Genomic DNA, 21079 nt, shown 5'->3' with positions numbered 1-21079 from the left:
CGCCAGGCACGAAAATGTGCAACGTCCCACAAACGTCCAGGATGAACTCAGGTAACTGAGGTACTTTGTCTCATTTTAACCATCAAGCTTCCAGGAAGCAGGAGCCAGATGAGGCTCTGCTGAAATTCATCATGACTGAAGAAGAAGCTTCTATTTTTGAATAAAGATTTGTAAAACACAAAAACTTGTGCACAAGCATCCTCATTCACAACACATTCACTTGCATGTGTACATTATGTACGTATATATATTTTTATTTACTGTATCAAAATTATGTAAAAAGATGCAATGCGAAATAGAATAACTTGAATTATATTATTGTATACATGTCATCAAATCAATCTCAGTTGAGCCTCTCAATTAGGTTGCTTGTAATGATTCATAACGTCCAGCAGATGTCAGTATTCAGTGACACAGTATCGGCACAGTATCAATACAGTATTGCTGTGTGTTGAAACTTTTCATGACGTCTAATTGACCCATCACTACCTGGTGGAATGTTTTTTGATGTTTTTCTGAACAGGACGAACGGTGGTGCAGGTAAGACTCCGTCTTTGCTGTAGATGGGGCAGTACTTGTAGTTGCACGGCCAGTCCGTCCACAGGTATCGAAGAGCGGCGACCTTGGAAGTTCCCGAACAATAAAAGGTGGACACCTCGATGGTGGACGATCCCGTCCTCATCATGGGAGCCGGGAGCCACCTTTTGAGGGTCTCGCATGGAGAGCCCTCGCAACAGATCTGCAGGAGCGAGAGATTCATTTTACAGCATCAGACTGAGAACTTTGGGAAATTGTCCGTAGGTATGAGTGTGTGTGTGAATGGTTGTCCGTCTTTGTGTGCCCTGCGACAGACTGCCATCCTGTCCAGGGTGTCCACTGCCCCTCGCCCTATGAAACTGGGATGAACTCCAGTCTCCCCGCGACCCTCACAAGGGATAAAGCGGTAGAAAATGAATGTATGACTGAACACTTCTTTACACGTTTAAAGTTATTGAATAAACCCTGAAGACCTTGAATGTTTGAGGATTTTACTTTTTCAGCAGATGTTCTGCTGTGGTGTGTTGGGGATGGGAATGTGTCCGAGTGTGCCAGCACCAACTTCAAGCCAGATTTACTCCTCTGAGGCAACAAAGAACATTATCATCATGGGAGGACCACCTGGGTGAGGCCCATGAAAGAAAGAGGACCAAATATCAACATCTGGTCATTGGCTGTGAGAGAGCAGGTCTGGAAATGCAAGATATATCCTCAGATTGATCCACTTATATGTACTCATTGAAGGGTTAAATTATATATCTGTCGACAAGATGGCGCCGACAGGACGGCGACTTTAACAGCAGCTCCGAGTGTTTTTTGGGTTTATTACTTTTTTCCGAGGTTTGCCTCTGTCTTTTCAAACTTTTCTTTTCATCATACTGTCTCTTTAAGACTCGCGGACAGTTTTCTATAAAAATTGGAAACTTTCAGTGAAAAAGGAAAGTTTTTCATCGCCTTTTCTGGTGCGCAACGGGCGTCCTGCGCGCGTAATGGCCATCGTCTACAGTCGGGATCAGCTGCTGGCGCTGCGTTTCTCCGCGGTGCGGCCGGAGAAGCGACCCATCATCCCCCGGGATATTATGAAGCGGAGACGGGGATGCCGCGCCGGAGTTAAACGCCGGGAGCTGAGGAGAGCTTATCGACCGGCGCTGCCGTCCGTCGTCATGGGCAACGTGAGATCTCTGCCAAACAAGATGGACGAACTCGCGGCGGCGACCAGGTTCGACCCGGAAGATCGACGTTGCAGCATGCTGATGCTCACAGAGACGTGGCTGAACCAGAACCACACGGACGCGATTGCTGCGCTGGATGGATTCTGCTTATTACGCGCGGACCGGACGGAGATGAGCGGGAAGAGAAAGGGCGGAGGACTGGCAGTGTTCGTCAACGAGAAGTGGGGCCTTCCCAGGCACGTCACTTTAAAGGATCAACACTGCTGTCCTGACATTGAACTTTTGGCGCTGAGTCTGAGACCCTTCTACTTGCCACAGGAGTTTTCACATGTTGTCGCGGTGCTTGTGTACATTCCACCGTCGGCGAGCGCGGAGGCAGCATGTGACGTCATCACTGGAGTAGTGAACGGGTTCCAGACTCAGAGCCCTCAGGCCCTCTTTATCATCTCCGGTGATTTTAATCACGCATCTCTTTCCTCCTGTCTGCCCAAATTCACGCAGTACGTCACTTGTGCCACCAGAGACAATAACACACTGGACCTTTTTTATGCGAACACTAAAGACGCTTATTTATCATCCCCCCTTCCTCCTTTGGGACGAGCTGACCACTGTCTGGTCCATCTCCTACCTGTTTACAAGCCACTTGTGAGCAGGCAACCAGCAGTGACTCACTCAGTCAAGAAGTGGTCTGAAGAAGCTGAGGAAGCTCTGCAGGTCTGCTTTGAGACCACGGACTGGAGCATCTTCAGTGAGTCCCACAAGGAGGATATTGACGGACTAACTTCATGTGTCACGGACTACATAAACTTCTGTGTGGAGAGCATTGTACCAACCAGAACTGTACGATGCTTCTCCAACAACAAACCCTGGATTAATCCTGATATAAAGGCTCTCTTAAAGGAGAAGAAGAGAGTCTTTAGGTCAGGAAACAAAGAGGATCTGATGGCAGTCCAGAAGGAGCTGAGAAGAAAGATCAGGGAGGGAAAGGGGAGGTACAGGAGGAGGATGGAAGAGAGTCTGGCCAACAACAACACCAGAGATGTCTGGAGAGGTTTGAAATTCATATCCGGACATCAGACCAGGCTTTCTGTAGTAGCGGGGGATAAAAAATTGGGCTGACAACTTAAACAGTTATTTTTCAAGGTTTGAGGTGTCGGCTTCCCCCCCTGCTCTTCCACCTTCTCACCTCTACACTTACCTTCTCCTCTCCCCCGAGCTTGTATTGTTTCAGCCCCCCCGCTGACTCCACAGGGGACAATGCCCCCCCACCCCAGCCTGTCCCTCACACCTCTCCAGGTGAGAAATCAGCTTAGGAGAACCAAGACAACAAAGGCCCCTGGACCAGACGGCATCGGTGGCAAAGTACTCAGGACGTGCTCTGACCAGTTAAGTGAAATTGTTGGACTTCTGTTCAACATGAGCTTGACCCTGGGAAGAGTTCCACTACTGTGGAAGACGTCCTGTGTGGTACCGGTGCCGAAGACTCAGCACCCTAAGGATCCCAGCTGCTACAGACCTGTGGCCTTGACATCCCACCTTATGAAGGCTCTGGAGCGGCTGGTCCTTAGTTACCTGAGTCCTCTGGTGCGCTCCTCCATGGATCCGTTGCAGTTTGCCTACCAACCTGACATCGGCGTGGAGGACGCCATCATCTTCCTTCTCCACCGAGCACTTTCTCACCTGGAGCCGCCTGGAAGCACTGTGAGGATCCTTTTCCTGGATCTAAGCAGTGCTTTCAATACCATCAGGTCAAACATCCTGAGGGACAAGCTGGAGCTGTCTGGAGCGGACACTCACCTCACGGACTGGATTGTGGACTACCTGACCAACCGTCCACAGTTCGTGAGGACCCGGGATGGTGTTTCGAGGACTGTACTGTGCAGTGTAGGGGTTCCCCAGGGAACAGTGTTAGCACCGTTCCTCTTTTCACTGTACACTGCAGACTTCCAACACCTGTCTCCCACCAGTCACCTGCAGAAGTTCTCGGACGACTCCGCCATCGTCGGCCTCATTAGGGACGGGGATGACGGGCCGTACCGGGGACTTGTCCAGGACTTTGTTGACTGGTGCCTGGAAAACCACCTTCAGATCAACTCCAGCAAAACTAAGGAGTTGATTGTGGATTTCCGGCGGTGTCCCTCCATCTCCCCCTCACCACTGAACATCCAGGGACAGGACATTGAGATTGTCACGACTTACAAGTTCCTGGGTGTTCACCTCAACAACCGCCTGGACTGGGTGGATAACACTGCTGCTCTTTATAAAAAAGGGCGGAGTAGAATCTACCTGCTCCGGAGGTTGAGGTCGTTTGGTGTCCGGGGGCCACTCCTGAAGTCATTCTATGACTCAATAGTGGCCTCTGCCATCTTCAACGGTGTGGTCTGCTGGGGGAGCAGCATGACAGCAAAGGATAGGGCTAAACTGGACAGCCTTATTAAGAAGGCCGGTTACGTCCTAGGGCGCCCCCTGGATCCTGTGGAGGAAGTGACTGGAGGGAGGATGCGGAGCAAGCTGGGCTCCATGAGGAGGAACTTGTCTCACCCTCTCCAGCACACACTGAGGGCATTGAGGAGCTCCATCAGTGATAGGATGCTCCATCCCCGGTGTGTGAGGGAGAGGTACCGCAGGTCTTTCCTCCCTGCTGCCATCAGACTCCACAACAAGAACACACCAAGATAACTATTTAACTGCACCTCTTGTTATTTATGTAAATATGATTGTGTATATATTATATACCGCAGATTTATCTTTTATTCTATTTAGATTTTCTTTCTCGTTTTTATTTCTGAGTGTTTTTATTTCTCTTGCTGTTGTTAAACCGAATTTCCCCTCGCGGGACTAATAAAGGTTTTCTGATTCTGATTCTGATACATCCTCATTTGATGTACTCAATTGTTAACATTGATAATGCTTTCTTTTATTCAAGAGTTCAAACATATTCTTGTATTTTATCTTTGAACTTGTTATTCTCAAAGAGCAGGGTCCAAAAGTTGAAGACCCGAAACACCCGATGACTCCAGGTAACATCCCTGATGATGTGTTCAGGAGCATCACAGGATTATAATAGAACATCCTTGTGTCATTCATCGTTTTTCACGTAAAGATGAAAAGTCTGACATCCTGTTAATTCTTTCATGAAAAGTCTGACATCCTTATGATTCAGTTCTTTGTTTACATCAAAGAGAAAAGTCTGACCTTCAAAGTCCTTTTCCATGACCTCTACTTCTGCTAGTCTTCCACCTTTCTCTCCTTCCTTTTCTTGAAAACTCCTCTTTCCTTCTCCTCAACTACAGCTTTTTTAAAATCCATACAAGAGGAACAAGTGACCAAGCTCACCTCGAAGATGGTGAGATGCTGCAAGGCCGCCACTTCCTGGTCGTAGATGATGTAGAAGGACATGGAATCCTGCAGGATGTTTTGAGGAAAAGGTCCAGCGAAGGCTACGTCCTGGTCGTACGCCACCGCCCTCGCGCCCAGACTCAGTCTGTAGGCCACGTCTTGTTTGTAGCGCGGATGAATCCTGACGATGGATTATTTTCATTAAAAATGGGGAAGTAAATTCAAATAACTCTGAACTGAAACTAGTCTTTGTGACTCATATGTGAGATAAACAACTGGTCAAATGTGTGAAACATCTTTTTGATCTTCAACATCTTTTTGATCTTCAACATCTTTTTGATCTTCAACATCTTTTTCATCTTCAACATCTTTTTCATCTTCAACATCTTTTTCATCTTCTCGACATCTTAATTCTTTTCTTCAATGTCCCTCTGATACGAACTTATCCACTCACCTGCCATATGGCGAATCATAATCCGGCAGATCCACAGCCACAGCCATGAACGTCTTTTTCATGCGTTGATTTGGGACGAAACCAAAGTCGGCGGTTTGGTGCCATCGGATCTCCGGGAATCCGTCATCCTCGGAATCTTTTTCATACACGGACAGCTGCGTAAAGACGAACAGTTTGAGATCCAGGATAGTCAGAGATCGTCGTAAACGACATCAAAAATAATAATCATTTTCACTTTTTAATCACCGACACTTATTTGGTCCCACCTGAACAAATCCGAAGGGGAAGTCGAGCGGCGTCTGGCCGTCAGAACCTTCATGGAACGCTTCCCTCCAGTCGTCGATCATGGCAGGGAACGAGCAGTTGTATTCGTCTCGATGATACTCTGCATTTCGTTCACCTGAAGAAGCGAAACGTCAAGTTGTGCGGTCACAGAGTCAAAGTTTGGTCTCTACCTTGGTACCACAGGACGCCTTTGATGGTCATGTTGACCAGCGGGTGGATCATGGCGTTCCACAGCACGCTGTTGTTGTGTTGATCACTGGACAAGAAGGAAAAAAAACACTAGAAATTTGGGAGGAAATCAAAGACATCATGGTTTCTTACTTCACTCCTAACGCGTCAAGACCACAGCGCTGAAGAGCTCTGGGCGACGACCACGACTCGACTGGACTCCCGCCCCAGCAGGACTCCACCAGACCGATGGGGTACTTGAGTACATCGTACATGTAGCGTCCGAACAGTCCACACACAGCCGAGAAATTTCCCAAAACCTCTGAAAAAACTCTGATTAGAAAACATTATTTATGTTGACTTGTTTTCTGAAAGTTAATCTCTCTGAATACCTGAAGTATATAAAATGATCTATCAAGTGGAAGAGGTATATCCAACATTACTGCATCCACTGTCAATTCACATTTTACTTTTATTATAGTTCTTTTATGGTTTATATTTGAATAAAGTTTGTACAAAATAAAATAATGCATTTTTATAAATGTACAATTAATATGTCAATATTCACATTTGTTAACTTTATTTTGCATTTAAACTTCCGGCCTCCAGACGGCAGCAGTCATTACGTCCACAGCTGTATTCAATCGTATAATATCCTGGCGATTACTGAGGACGAGAGGATACAGTGACTTCAGCAGCTTTTAAGCTGATGTTTGGACATATTTTGGTTTGAAGACAAATGAAAGAAGTTACAACTTTGTCAAGAGTCTTTAAATTCTACAATATCTCTGGGAAATTATAGGTGAAGCAATTTTCACACACATTCTGTTTTAAATGATATAAATCCTGGCCGGTGACTCTGGCTTTACCTAATAATTTGGCATGTTGTCTGCCAGAGTTTGACATTTGAAACTAGCGTTCCAAAACTAAACAATATTAATTTTACGTAGAACACTTAAAAGCCAATAATGAATAATGATGTTTATTATGCACCTTGTTTAGATACAAAAGAGACACATTTTATGTTTAATATAACATACATACATCATATAAAATAAACCAAATTATTAAATCACTTGGGGGAAACTATTAACAACCTGTTGTCTGCACCAGAACATCAGAGATATTTTCTAACCACACATCACAAACGGACACAAATACACTGCAAATAAAAAAGAAAATACATTTGAAATAATATTAAAATTGAAATGGGGATTGAACCGATTGAACGGGGATTGAGCATATTTGAAGTTAAACGTTGGCTCTTCAAAAAGCGAACCCGAGATGGACGGATATGACCAATGTTGACACAAATAAAGATTATAATCAGAATGAACGTCAATGCAAATGTAGTTTATCAACTTGAAGAATTCTTCAAACATACGAGATCATCAATGTTCATGACTACTTTCAAACTACAAAAACAGTGAAAAAATGTAATGATAATGAATATATTAAAAACCCAGCTACGACGGCGGCGCTCCAGCGCCCCCTTAGGGTGAGACGGCACCGCAGGTAATTAAGCTTTTACTATAAATAAGATTACTTAGTATCTGCCGGATTATTTGAGGACTAAAATGTGTTCCTCGGATCCATCATGTTGAAATACTGCAAGTCTCATTTTAGCCGAGTGAATCAAATCAAGATTCTTCAAGAGTTAAAGTCCCTACCTGGTGTCGGTACCGCCCAGGGGATTTCCACAGCCTCCAGGTCCAACAGCTCGGTGTAACTCAGCCTTAAAGACGCCATGAACGGTCTGACTTGATGGTAGGTGGAAGAAATATTGATCTCCTTCTCTGCATTGAAGATCTGTCAACCAAATGTTTCCATGGTTACAGAAGGTGCGATAACAGGAAAAGAAGAAAGAGGAGGTTTCATGACCAACCTGGGACATTTTGAAATACATGTTGCTCTGTCCTCCGCACAGCCAAACATCGCCGAACAACACGTCCGTCAAAATGGCCGTGCTGTTGTGGCCGCGGACGATCAGCTTGTAGGGGCCACCTGGAGGCATCGGAGCAAGGAGGACCTTCCAGATACCTAAAAGGACCAGGAGATTAATAATTTAAAGGAGAGTTTGATTTTGTTTTATTTCATGTTGAAGATAACATGTATAAGATTGAAGAATAATGAGTGTTTTCTGTGGCTCGTCTCTTAGCTCTGAGACCGTGTCAGCTGTATTAACGTCTAGGATTGTTTAAATCAAGCATTCATTAGCTGTGGATGCCATTTTGATAGTTTAGAGCAGGGGTGGGCAAACTCGTGCTGTGTCTCAAATTGCATACTACTCTTAGTATACTAGAAGTTAGTATGCATCAGTTTAGTGTACATACTAACTAGTACGCAAATTCTCCACAGATAGTATGTCTCAAATCAAACTCTGCTGCTACACACTAACAGGAAATGACGCGACAGCTTCTTCTTCTACTTCTATTTAATGATTTTTCAACCAGCTGTAGGAACGCTATCGCCGAAACCTGCTGGCAGCACGTTTTGCAACTTTGGAAAAAGAAATGAAGAAAAAATATGAGAATCGAAATATTCGCGAGATATTTAAGCTGATATCAGCAGTGAAGACATGTTTATCCTTCTACTGCTGCTGAAAATGCACCTGTAAGTATATGCATATATATGCATATATATAAGACGTAACTTCCGTTTAAAACATCATTAAGATGGCGGCTGTTTAGGGTGGTTAGTGTCCATCGAACCATACTCAGTTTTGTGGGCGTGTTAGTACGCCAATTTAGTGTGCATGGCGCACTAAATTTCGCATACTAAGAATTGAGACGCACTAACGCACTAAAAATACTAACTTTGAGTACGCTAGTATGCGATTTGAGACACAGCATCAGTCCTCAAGGGCCGCAGTGGGTGCAGGTTTTTGTTCCAACCAATTGAGCATGCACAGCATTCAACAACATTCAGCTAAAACAAGCAACACCAGACTGACAATCATCTGATTACACTCTGAAGACACCTGATTGGTCAAAAGGTGTCCTCTTGATTGGTTGGAACAAAAACCTGCACCCACTGCGGCCCTTGAGGACCGAGTTTGCCCACCCAGAGTTTTGCTCCAATCTAGCTCTGACATGTTGCCTTGTCCATGACAGGAAGTTATACCGAGGAGTTCTATTAGGGGGGTATACTGTAGTTTACTGGTCTCTTAGATCCGTCCGTTCTGTACCAACACACACCTTACCTTTTCAAGACTTCTTACTTTCATTTTGAGAATTTGATGATGATAGTGATTAAGTTTAAAATCTACATAGTGTCTAATTACACGATTTGTAAGATCTTTTCCTTTCTGAAGAGGAAATTTCCAATAAAACCATAAGTACTGTGAGTCGCAGTGAAGCATCAGATATAACCACTACTTGGACAAACAATGTTCTGGACAAGCACAGTCATCATGACAAAAATTTGGATTGAGGAAAGGAAAAGGGCGCTTCTCTCCTCTCTAGTGTCATGACTCTTGCCCTATGCCTTACCCTTATAAATGATTTCTAGCATTGTAAAACTTTATTAGAATCCACATCCTTATTCTCAAAGTATATGACGTTGATACGCTTACTGTTTTGGAGTTACAGACTTGACATCAGTAACAATCTGAGATCTAGTTGAAAGAGGAGAATGTACAGTACCTTCTATTTTATAGGAATGTTGAGACTTTCCCGACAAGAACTAAGCAATTGAAGTGATCTGGAAAAGTTGATTCCTAATTATGGTTTGTTGAGGTGAATGTGATCTGAAAGTTCAACTATTTAATAACTTGTTGAAGACGCTTGATATATTGTCATTAGCGCTGATGGTAGTGAGATCATGTCTTTACCAAGTGTTAACTTGGTGATTGAGTCTAGGATTCCTTTAAAGGATAGTCGTTCTTTCAAAGACTCTAGAGTGAATCTGGTATAGTTAAAACATTTGGTAGGTTCAGATCTTGTTCACTCTGAGAAATTTTGAGTTGTTACATATTATTATATTTTGGGAAGGATTTTAAACAGCAGATGGATGGAAGAATTTTGCATTTCTACTGAGGAACTGTATGTGTGGGACTCACTTGATAGTGAGATTGAATGAAAATAAATGTAGTAATAAATTAAGAAAGAACAGTTGAAAGAAAAAAAGGCTTCATATTTGAAAACTCAGTCTGATCAGATGATACCTGGACACATGCGTTGACTTCCGACATACAAACATGACTTGAAAGTGACTACATGACTTTTTGTTTGTATAGAAATCTAGATGACCATTACTGAGACAAAACACTGTGTAGATGCAAAGACTGACTTTGTGTATCTATGTGTGTGTTTAAATAATTTATGTTGCTTATAGTCTTATCACAATAAACATGTAGTCATGCTTGCTGCGGCTCACAATGAGCTGGAAGAAATGTGCCCAGTTAGAGTTTTGTTTCCAGAGAAATGACAGTTTGTGCATGAAGATACAGTGACCTTCAGCAAAGATAAGGAAGCTGAACTCAGCGTGCAGGCTACGCTGCGCTCACTGACTCATACAGAAAACTGTTCATTTGTTGCTGGACCAGCCAGCAAAGACCTAACTGTTTGTACTCAAGTGTGTCGTCATCTGAAATATGGAATAGAAAGCCAGCACGGAGAGAGGTTCTCCAGTGGTTTGGGACGAGCTGTACCAAGCGCCTCTCCACTCCTTGTTGGTGGTAAAAACTGGATTCTGACTGTTTGTTATTCTAACGCTCGTCTCCGTTCTCATTCCAATTGTCCGGGAGAAAGAACAGAAAGAAAGCTTATACATACTTGCATGTGCATGATTCAATTGATATGTGCTTTGTGTTATTTCGGTCTTTTTATATTGTGTTTAACAAATGAGAAAAGCTTTATTCGGTACATTTCAGGAAAAGCAGCACCTGTTCACCCGAGGTGAAGCAACACCTTCGTAAATGTTTTTATCCTGTGTGTGTGAGGGTCCTTCATGCTCCCACCTTTGTTTAATCTGTAGGAGGAAGTTTGTTTTAATAACAATTTTTGTTTGACTTAGATCAGAAAGTCGGTCTGTTGCTTGGCAGTTTAGGTGTGTAATGATATGGTGTTGATTTGTTTGAATTGCTTTTAATGATTAACGTTGTGCGCTTGCCAAACAACCTTTATCCCTTTTAAGGATGTAATCTGTAGTTTAAAATCAGGAACTCCAGAACCAAGGTAAGAATTGTTTAACCCCATCTAAAAACAACTTCTGCCTTGTTTAACAGGGAATAGCTGCCCTGCGATGAGATGCTGACGGCTGGTGTTTGGAGACTCCGATGGTTGGGACCATGACTGGAACACTGTCCATCCACATGACTGTGAGGGTCTGAGAAGGGGAATATGGTCGGAGCACCATATGCAGTGCATGATCGACCTACAACAAGATGATGTGCCTCAACTCTCCAACCATTGACGGTCAACGTGGGGTCTCAGCGAGTCATTGCTTTGCGAAACAATGATCTAAAAGAAAGGTCTACAGTTCTAGACGACATCGGCTCGTCCACAGTACACAGGACGATCCACTGGCAGACGAAGCAAGACTGAAGAAGAAAGTCACTGGTTCTGTGTCGACACATTAACTCACTGAGCATAACAGACGTTGTGGGAAGGGTTTCAACAAACGGTCTTATAGAAAAGGATCCGACAGTCAGAGTAAAACATCGTTCGACTGATTGATCGTGAGATGTCGTGTAAGATGTTTAAACTCCAGATGTTAAAACAAAGCAGTGATGACGTCACCTGATCTTAACTTAATCTAGCCGTTCAACCTAAACCCAGTCATTTACCAGGTGCACATAACTCGGAGCAGAGCAGTCACAACGTACGTGAGCGACTACACAGTCCAAACCAATTACATACAATCCTTGGCTGTCAGACACTGGGCGCCTCTCTCAGCACGCCAGCAGAAGGCCGGCTTAACCAAGAGGAGTTAAACCACAATTTTGTTCAATAAAGTGCAATAAATATTTATGTTGGGGGTAAAAAAAAAAAAAAAAAAAAAAAAAAATCAAGAGCGAATCGTGATCTCAATTCTAAGCAGAAAAAAAACCCAACAACCTTATTCTTATTTGATCAATTGTGCAGCCCTAGTTAGTTAAGTTTTATGGTTTGTATTACTCAAAAAATTGATGCCAATTTTTAACTTTTACTAATAATATTTATATAATATTTGCGCCAAATATTGGTTATTGGCGTCCTTGACTACTAGTAATTGCTATTGTTCCGGAAAAAAATATATCTGTCTATCTCTAATATATATATATATATATATATATATACAGTGCCTTGCGAAAGTATTCGGCCCCCTTGAACCTTTCAACATTTCGCCACATTTCAGGCTTCAAACATAAAGATATAAAATTTCAATTTTTTGTCATGAATCAACAACAAGTGGGACACAATCGTGAAGTGGAACGAAATTTATTGGATAATTTAAACTTTTTTAACAAATAAAAAACTGAAAAGTGGGGCGTGCAATATTATTCGGCCCCCCTTACTTTCAGTGCAGCAAACTCACTCCAGAAGTTCAGTGAGGATCTTTGAATGATCCAATGTTGTCCTAAATGACTGATGATGATAAATAGAAGGCACCTGTGTGTAATCAAGTCTCCGTATAAATGCACCTGCTCTTTGATAGTCTCAGGGTTCTGTTTAAAGTGCAGAGAGAACCATGAAGACAAAGGAACACACCAGGCAGGTCCGAGATACTGTTGTGGAGAAGTTTAAAGCCGGATTTGGATACAAAAAGATTTCCCAAGCTTTAAACATCTCAAGGAGCACTGTGCAAGCAATTATATTGAAATGGAAGGAGTATCAGACCACTGCAAATCTACCAAGACCCGGCCGTCCCTCCAAACTTTCATCTCAAACAAGGAGAAGACTGATCAGAGATGCAGCCAAGAGGCCCATGATCACTCTGGATGAACTGCAGATAACTACAGCTGAGGTGGGAGAGTCTGTCCATAGGACAACAATCTGTTGTGCACTGCACAAATCTGGCCTTTATGGAAGAGTGGCAAGAAAAAAGCCATTTCTCAAAGATATCCATAAAAAGTCTCGTTTAAAGTTTGCCACAAGCCACCTGGGAGACACACCAAACATGTGGAAGAAGGTGCTCTGGTCAGATGAAACCAAAATCGAACTTTTTGGCCACAATGCAAAACGATATGTTTGGCGTAAAAGCAACACAGCTCATCACCCTGAACACACTGATCCCCACTGTCAAACATGGTGGTGGCAGCATCATGGTTTGGGCCTGCTTTTCTTCAGCAGGGACAGGGAAGATGGCTACAATTGATGGGAAGATGGATGGAGCCAAATACAGGACCATTCTGGAAGAAAACCTGTTGGAGTCTGCAAAAGACCTGAGACTGGGACGGAGATTTATCTTCCAACAGGACAATGATCCAAAACATAAAGCCAAATCTACAATGGAATGGTTCACAAATAGACGTATCCAGGTGTTAGAATGGCCAAGTCAAAGTCCAGACCTGAATCCAATCGAGAATCTGTGGAAAGAGCTGAAGACTGCTGTTCACAAACGCTCTCCATCCAACCTCACTGAGCTCCAGCTGTTTTGCAAGGAAGAATGGGCAAGAATTCCAGTCTCTCGATGTGCAAAACTGATAGAGACATACCCCAAGAGACTTGCAGCTGTAATTGCAGCAAAAGGTGGCGCTACAAAGTATTAGCGCAAGGGGGCCGAATAATATTGCACGCCCCACTTTTCAGTTTTTTATTTGTTAAAAAAGTTTAAATTATCCAATAAATTTCGTTCCACTTCACGATTGTGTCCCACTTGTTGTTGATTTATGACAAAAAATTAAAATTTTATATATTTATGTTTGAAGCCTGAAATGTGGCGAAATGTTGAAAGGTTCAAGGGGGCCGAATACTTTCGCAAGGCACTGTATATATATATTTATTAACAACCTCCTTTAAATATATCCAAGTCATCAAAGGATATTTTAATCTACATGGATTCATTGTATATTTATTTTACTAAACAATATTAACAAAAAAAATATATCTGCCTATCTCTAATATATATATATATATATATATATATATATATTTATATTAGCAACCTCCTTTAAATATATGTAAGTCATCAAAGGATATTTTAATCTACATGGATTCATTGTATATTTATTTTACTAAACGATATTAACAAAGAAAAACATAAATAAACCTTTGAAAACTCAAGAAACATCTTAAGACGTTTTTATTTGTTCAGGCTTTTCCTTGATTTTCTGGAACTCCTGTTGTGTTATCAGTTTTATCTTGATCTTTAAAGTATATACTTTATTGAATATTGTTTTGATTGTTTAAGCGCTTCGTGACCCTGGTCTAGAAAAGCTCTATAAATACAAATTACTTACTTAATGTATTTTTGGACATAGAAGGAAATAATGAACGTAGATAATAACTCGCAGCCCTGATGATTATTGATCTCTATCGATTAAAGACTACAGTTATTTTCCCACAATCCTTCAGTCACAGTATCATCATTTTCAAAACATCCATTATTGCAGTTTTCTGGAGACGCAGTCACGTGACGCTTCTTCATACCTTCTGTGACTGAGATCCTCGAGGCTTCTTGTGCGAGTCCGTCTGGTCCCGTCAAGGTGAGAGAGAGTTCTGCATCTTCACCCGAGTGACCCCAGACCCCCGCTCTCTGAGGAGCCTTCTGGAGAACCATGTGGTCCCCAAAGTAGGAGGAGAACCTCAAGAGTCCAGCTGCAGCACAGAGACAAACCACGACGTCACTGACAGACGTTTAAACATGTTGTTGTTTTTTTAAATCCGGATTCGTTTTGAGACTCGAACTTGTGCTGCGACGATACAAAAGTTGTTTGTTTGTTTTTTTTAAAAGTCAGTTCGTAAACCTCGTGACAGCAATGACGTCACCACAGGATATGCAAACTCACCGCATCGCTGAAAAAACGCCAACCATAGAAAAAAGCAGATTTTCAAGAGCATCATGACATCAGCTCATCTCAGGTGAACTGATCGTTTCTCCTCTCCTGCTTCTCAGGTGTATCAGCCCGGAAGACATAGCGAATATGTAGCCTTTCAAAATAAGAGCGGCGGCAAATCGGAAGAACCCCTGAGTTATCTATCATAACCTCAGGTTCTACGAATTGGTGCGAAGCCCTCTAACGGCTTCGCTATTGGTTTACCCAGAGGCACCGCCTTGTCTCTGAGAAAGCTTAATGAACTCGCCACCCAGCAGGGGGCAGTCCACTTCCTATAAAGGCGGGAAACACCCGCCGCACTTCCTCCAACTGAAAACTCAGCGAGAAGGGCGGCCGCTGGGCGACGAGGTTAGAGGGCTTCGCACCAATTCGTAGAACCTGAGGTTATGATAGATAACTCAGGTGTTCTACTTCATATTGGTGCTCCGCCCTCTAACGGCTTCGCTATTGGTTTAATCCCAAGGCGAAGCCTGATGGGATAAATGTACCCCCAGCTGGACGCCGCTCCTGAAGCAGCATCGCTAGGGCCTTGCCAGCCCAGGATCCAAGTCTACTGGGGCCGTGGGCCTCGAGGGGGGCACAGCAGCGCTCAAAACCATATGAGCTATTGATCCCGGCGTCACGTCGAGGAGATTAGGCGTTAGCAAGGTTGACGTGGACGCCCAAGAAGCAGCTGAGCAGATGACCTCTGCTGCCACACCCAGTGAAGAGCCACTGAGGCTGTCACACCACGGGTGGAATGTGCCCTCAGTCCGCTAGGAGCAGATCCACCCGCTGCTTGGTAGGCCCGGATAATGGCCGATCTCACCCAATGAGAAACCTCTGGGAGGAGATGGCCTCACCCAGTCGGCATCTACTGCGGCAGATGAATAGGGCATCAGAGCGCCTAACACAGCCACCCACAGCAATGACACCGTAGACTCCTCGACGCCAAGAAAAGACTCAGGGCTAGTGGAGAGAGCACAAGCTCACTCGCTCTCTTCGTGGTTGTTAGTGTCAGAAGGAGCGATACCTTGAAGACAAGATGTCCAGTGGGACTTGGTCAAGAGGCAAAAAGGTCGGGCCTGTGAGAGAGTCCAGTACAAACTGGAGATCCCACTGACGGCTGGAAGGCCTTGCAGGAAGTCGAAGCCTGCAGGCACCCCGTAAGAAAAAGGCGCCACCAGAGGGTAGGCGCGAGCCGAAGCACCCTCAACCCGACATGCCTCGTTGCTATGACTGATGCGAACACTCTCAGTGTTGCCAAGTCCGTCCGCTATCCAGCAAAAGTTGCAGGAAGACAGGACAGCAGAGACCAAACAGGAGCTGGGGTCGAAGGACCGGTCTGCACACCAGCGGGAGAAAATCCCCCACTTCGAGGCATAAGGCCTGCGCTGGAGAACGCCCGGGTCCAAAGTCCTGCTCAGCTCGTCCCGTGCAGGAGCCACGCTTTGAGAGGCCGGCCCAGGGCAGCAGAGGCCCAAGGGATGGCAAGGAGCGATACCTTGAAGACAAGATATCCAGTGGGACTTGGTCAAGAGGCTCGAAGGTCGAGCCTGTGAGAGAGTCCAGTACAAACTGGAGATCCCACTGAGGGCTGGAAGGCCTTGCAGGAGATCGAAGCCTGCAGGCACCTCGTAAGAAAAACGCGCCACCAGAAGGTGGGCGCGAGCCGAAGCACCCTCAACCCGACATGCCTCGTAGCTATGGCTGATGCGAACACTCTCAGTGACGCCAAGTCCGTCCGCTATCCAGCAAAAGTTGCAGGAAAGACAGGACAGCAGAGACCAAACAGGAGCTGGGGTCCAAGGACCTGTCTGCATACCAGCGGGAGAAAATCCCCCACTTCGAGGCATAAGCCTGCGTGTCGCCCGGGTCCAAGTCCCGCTCAGCTCGTTCCGTGCAGGAGCCACACTTTGAGAGGCCGGCCCAGGGCATCGGGGGCCTAAGTGATGACAGTGAGGACGGGTCCCTGACCGTCATGCGCACCAGGGAGTCTGGCGCTACCAGTGTTAACCTCAGCCCCTCCCGCCTCGTCCTCCGAACTAGGGGGAGGAGGAGCCGCGGAGGAGGGAAGGCGAACAGTAGTCCGGCCGGCCAACTCAAGTGGGCTAAAGCGTCCACGCCTAGTGGGGGCAATCCGATGCCCTGAGGGAGAACCAGAGAGGACATCTGAAGTTCTCCTTGCTGGCAAAGAGGTCTGCCACCGGGTGACCGAACCAAGACCATATCTCGGCTCTCCACTGCCTCGGACAGACCCCATTCGTCGTGGACGGCCCCCACCCGACAGTCTGTCCGCTACTGCGTTCAGCTCGCCCGGTACATGCTGAGCTCTGAGAGAAAGCAAGTGACGGTCTGCCCACAGCCAACTTCTTTGCCACACTCAGAAGGGCTGGGGATCTGGCTCCACCTTGGCAATTAATGTACACCACGGCGGTGGAGCTGTCGGATAGCACTAGGACGTTGGACCGTGACAGTTGGGGAGAGAGGTGAAGCAGGACGTTGTAATTGCCTTTAGCTCTAGCCAGATTGTGTGACTGTACACTGGTCTACCCGCTGGCGTAGGCCTGAACACCTGAGTGTAATGAAGGACGCAACCCAATGGAACACTCCGTCTGAGGTTGGCTAGAGAGTTCCAAAACTGGATGTCCTGCAAAACCCGAGCGGGAAGGCGCACTTTCCGACCTTGTTCCAGCTTGAGGTCTAGCTTGAGACGACCAAACCATCTCTGAAGCTCCCTCATATGCAGCAAGCCCAGCCGAACTACCATGTGAGTTGTCAGTCGGAGAATGGGCTGGATACGCACGTCCGGGAGGCGCGCGTATCCCTCCTCCGAGTTCAACAGTACTCCCAGGTAAACTAACTGTTGAACTGGAGTCAGAGCGCTCTTGCTGAGGTTCACCGTGAACCCCAGGGTGGCAATATGGCTCAACACCTTCTGTGTGTGAGCGTAACTTTCTGCCTCTGACCTGGCAAGGATCAACCAGTCGTCCAGATAGGTCAAGATCCTTACCCCACTCACTCTTAGTGGCTCCAGTGCCGCCTCCACACACTTGGTGAAGGTCCTGGGTGCCAGAGAGTAGCCAAATGGAAGTCGAGTGTATTGAAACACACGATCCTCGAGGGCGAAACGCAAGTACTTTCGATGTCTCTTGACTATCGGTATATAAAAGTACGTGTCGGTCAGGTCGATAGATGTCATCCAATCTCCTGGACTTACACCTGAGAGCAGTTTTTTGACCGTCAACATGCGAAACGGGCAGGTAGCTATGAATTTGTTCAAATATCTGAGGTCCAGAATGGGCCTCCAACCCCCGGTCTTCTTTGACACAAGGAAGTACCGGGAGTAAAACCCTGTCATCATCTCGGCTGCAGGAACCAGTTCTACGACCTCCTTCTGCAGCATAGTAGACACCTCGTTTCTCAAACAGGATAATTTCTCCTGCTCCGCCACACGAGTCCAGAGAATCCCTGAAAAACGCGGGGGTTGACGGGCAAATTGGAGCGCATAGCCCCGCCTGATTACTCCCCCCAGCCATTTGGAATGAAGTAAAACCAGGCGACTCCAAGCCGAATAATGTTCTGTCAGAACCACAGCCCTGGCGAACTTTGGGTTGTCCTTCGGCCCGCCCCCGCAAACGTCCAAGAGCGGGCCGTTGACGAAAGGGCATCACACAAGCCGCTTCTCTATCTCTTGAATCAACAGAGCATGTACTCAAGCTGGATTCACTAGAACCCCCACTCTCATACATAAAATCCGGCTCTGTGGGAGAAACGCGCAAGTGCGCGTGAGAAACCTCAGATGCGTGTCGTGCGTGTTCCCTTCCCCCCGGAAGTCTTCCCAACTCCATGAGCACTTCTTAGTGTCACCGGAGCTGACAAAACCCGCGATGTGGAGGAATGTGCTGGAGAATTAAACCGGAGCTGAAGTGAGTGTTTTTAGTTTACAGTAAATATTATTTAGACACAAGCAGCAGACCCGGCTGCAGAAAAACATTTAAGGGGGGGCATTACATTTTTTTCAGGGGGACAAACTTTTCAACCTAAAAACATATTGGCTTCAGGCTGAACAATGGCTCTGGGACGACTCTCACAGTACAGAGAAATAATTCTCCCATTACTAAAAAGTGACGGTTGATCCCAAAATCGAAAAAAACCTAACAACCAACAACAAAGTTTAGTGCTGTGTCCATGTATTAAACTAAAGCACCACAGCTTCACTTCTACTAAAAACATAAGCACTGAAGTCAACCTGAACACTGGATTGAACATCAAATAAGTTTTCATTTTATTAAATCATGTCAGGTGTGATGTGTTTGTTACTTGATGAAGCCCAGTTGATGAAAAATATGTTTTTTAAAGGTCACCAAATGACCATCATGACAATACAGGCTCATTCTACAGGAGCCTTGTTTTTAAAAAGTACAATAAAAACACTGAACTGAGCCCAAGTCCAAGGCAGGTGTCTTGGTGAGTTCAAGTAAAGCTTTAGCTGCAGCGACTCTCAGTTTGAAGGTTCACTCCAGGGTTCAGGTTGACTTCAGTGTGTTTTCATTAGACATGGATGGCGTTGCTTCCTGCTCGCTCTCCTTGTTACTTTTTCTTGTCAGGGTATTATGGATGTTCATACTGAAAACCAAAACCAATTACTGACTATAAGCAACTGTAACCATTAATGTCAAATGATAACAATAACTTTATTTGAACCTAATGACCACTTGGGTGCGCTGTTCTCTTGACATTGATGGATGTGTGTTGAGAGATAATAAACAAACATATTTTGAATCCCGGATTGCTGTTAGTGTTGTTATGTGTTCTCACATGGAAATAAATAAAGAGTTGAGCTACAACATTGTACATTAAACTCACCTGTAATAGGCGTAACAGCGCATTGGCTTCGTTCGACAGGGCAGAGGGTTATGTACTCTTATGTAAAAATAACTACCTTCCTGCCAAGGCGGGCACGGCTGACCCTGGGGGCGGGCACGGCCCCCCAATGCCCGCCCATGCCTCCGGGTCTGACAAGCAGGATGCTGCTATAAAGAATTACAATGTTGCTATTTCCATGGTAATGATTAACATAACTAGGATGCACTGTAAAGTTATAATAAATATGACGTCACCTGCCATGGACCTCATACACGTCACTGAACAATGACTGAAGTTTTAATAAAGTGAAGTCTTGACAAGTCACTTGTTCAGGGATTTAGATTCCAACATTATAACAACTTTGTTTCAAACTTTTGTTATGATACTAAAAAAGTCAAACTATAATTTTTGCGAAAGCGTTCCAATTTTTTTTTGTTGCTTTTAATTATTTTGTATGTTTTGTGTTCATTAATCAAATATAGAATTATTTCTTTTTTTTACCTGCATAAGATCAATTCAGATTCAAACTATTAGCTAAAATATATCTAATTGTTTTTCCCTTTTATAATAAGACATACATTGTGCATTTATATTAGTTTGCAGACAAATTGATTTATATAAGAATGCTGAATTCTGGATTAGTACATTTTTTACATTTTTTACATTTAACATTTATAAGTATTTAAGTTGACCTCAAGACTGCTGATATATGATAACATGGTATGTAACTGCCCTCACTTGGTTTGTGTTGCTTTGGGACAAAATTGTAACTGCTTTTACTGCTACCTAAATATGTCCAAACATCTGCTTTAAAAACTTCTGTATCCTCTCGTCCTCAGTCATCTCCAGGATATTCATTCTTCCTTTAGCTGTTGAAGACGTAATAATCTGGCGTCCCGACCCTACAGCTGTCATGTGACAACAGGTTTCAAGAAAGCTGCCTGGTGACCTTTGACATTGTTTTTAAACAAACGACTGAACTATTCAAACATTACAATGGTCCTGTTCTTTCCATGTTTAATTTTGAAATCAAATGATAACTGGAGCTACTTTATCAACCATTTCAGTCTTTACAACATAACAAGCAGGACTACATCTATAAAACCATAAAACAGTAAATAATTAAGAGGCTGACTTTACTATTTATTCTGTCTTTCGTTTCTTAGTAAAGTTCCACGTGGAACGATAAAATAGAAAGTTAAAAGTTTCATATTTTACTATAATAATAAAAAAAAGAACTTCTGTCACAAAACTCAAAAAATCAAACTATAATTTTTGTTGAAACGATTTTGTTTT

The 21079-nt window shown here is 44.4% G+C and overlaps 1 protein-coding gene across 1 annotated transcript; it reads right to left on the bottom strand.

The window, feature by feature from the left end:
• Positions 1-284: 284 nt before the first annotated feature.
• On the bottom strand, positions 285-15005 carry LOC148074659 (sialate O-acetylesterase-like). The gene is made up of 10 exons (XM_087795889.1): positions 14888-15005; positions 14529-14696; positions 7841-7995; positions 7626-7764; positions 6109-6277; positions 5958-6043; positions 5769-5902; positions 5503-5657; positions 5046-5229; positions 285-739 (listed from the first exon to the last, which is right to left on the bottom strand). The coding sequence occupies exons 1-10, from the start codon at positions 14940-14942 to the stop codon at positions 431-433; spliced, it is 1554 nt and encodes a 517-aa protein (XP_087652015.1). The 5' UTR covers positions 14943-15005; the 3' UTR covers positions 285-430.
• Positions 15006-21079: the final 6074 nt, after the last annotated feature.

This window comes from Callionymus lyra, chromosome 7 (assembly GCF_982586985.1).
Source record: "Callionymus lyra chromosome 7, fCalLyr1.hap1.1, whole genome shotgun sequence".
NCBI lineage: Eukaryota > Metazoa > Chordata > Actinopteri > Syngnathiformes > Callionymidae > Callionymus > Callionymus lyra.
The sequence above is the reverse complement of the archived record's forward strand: the minus strand, read 5'-3'. Positions and strand labels throughout refer to the sequence as shown.

Bases quoted from the DNA above. Each gene is read 5' to 3' on its own strand.
- LOC148074659 (XM_087795889.1), bottom strand. From the start codon at position 14,942: ATGATGCTCTTGAAAATCTGCTTTTTTCTATGGTTGGCGTTTTTTCAG. The intron at 14,697-14,887 runs GTGAGTTTGCAT...TCTGTGCTGCAG, and splicing joins GGCGTTTTTTCAGCGATGCG to CTGGACTCTTGAGGTTCTCC. The intron at 5,658-5,768 runs GTGGGACCAAAT...GTCTTTACGCAG, and splicing joins TCCCCTTCGGATTTGTTCAG to CTGTCCGTGTATGAAAAAGA.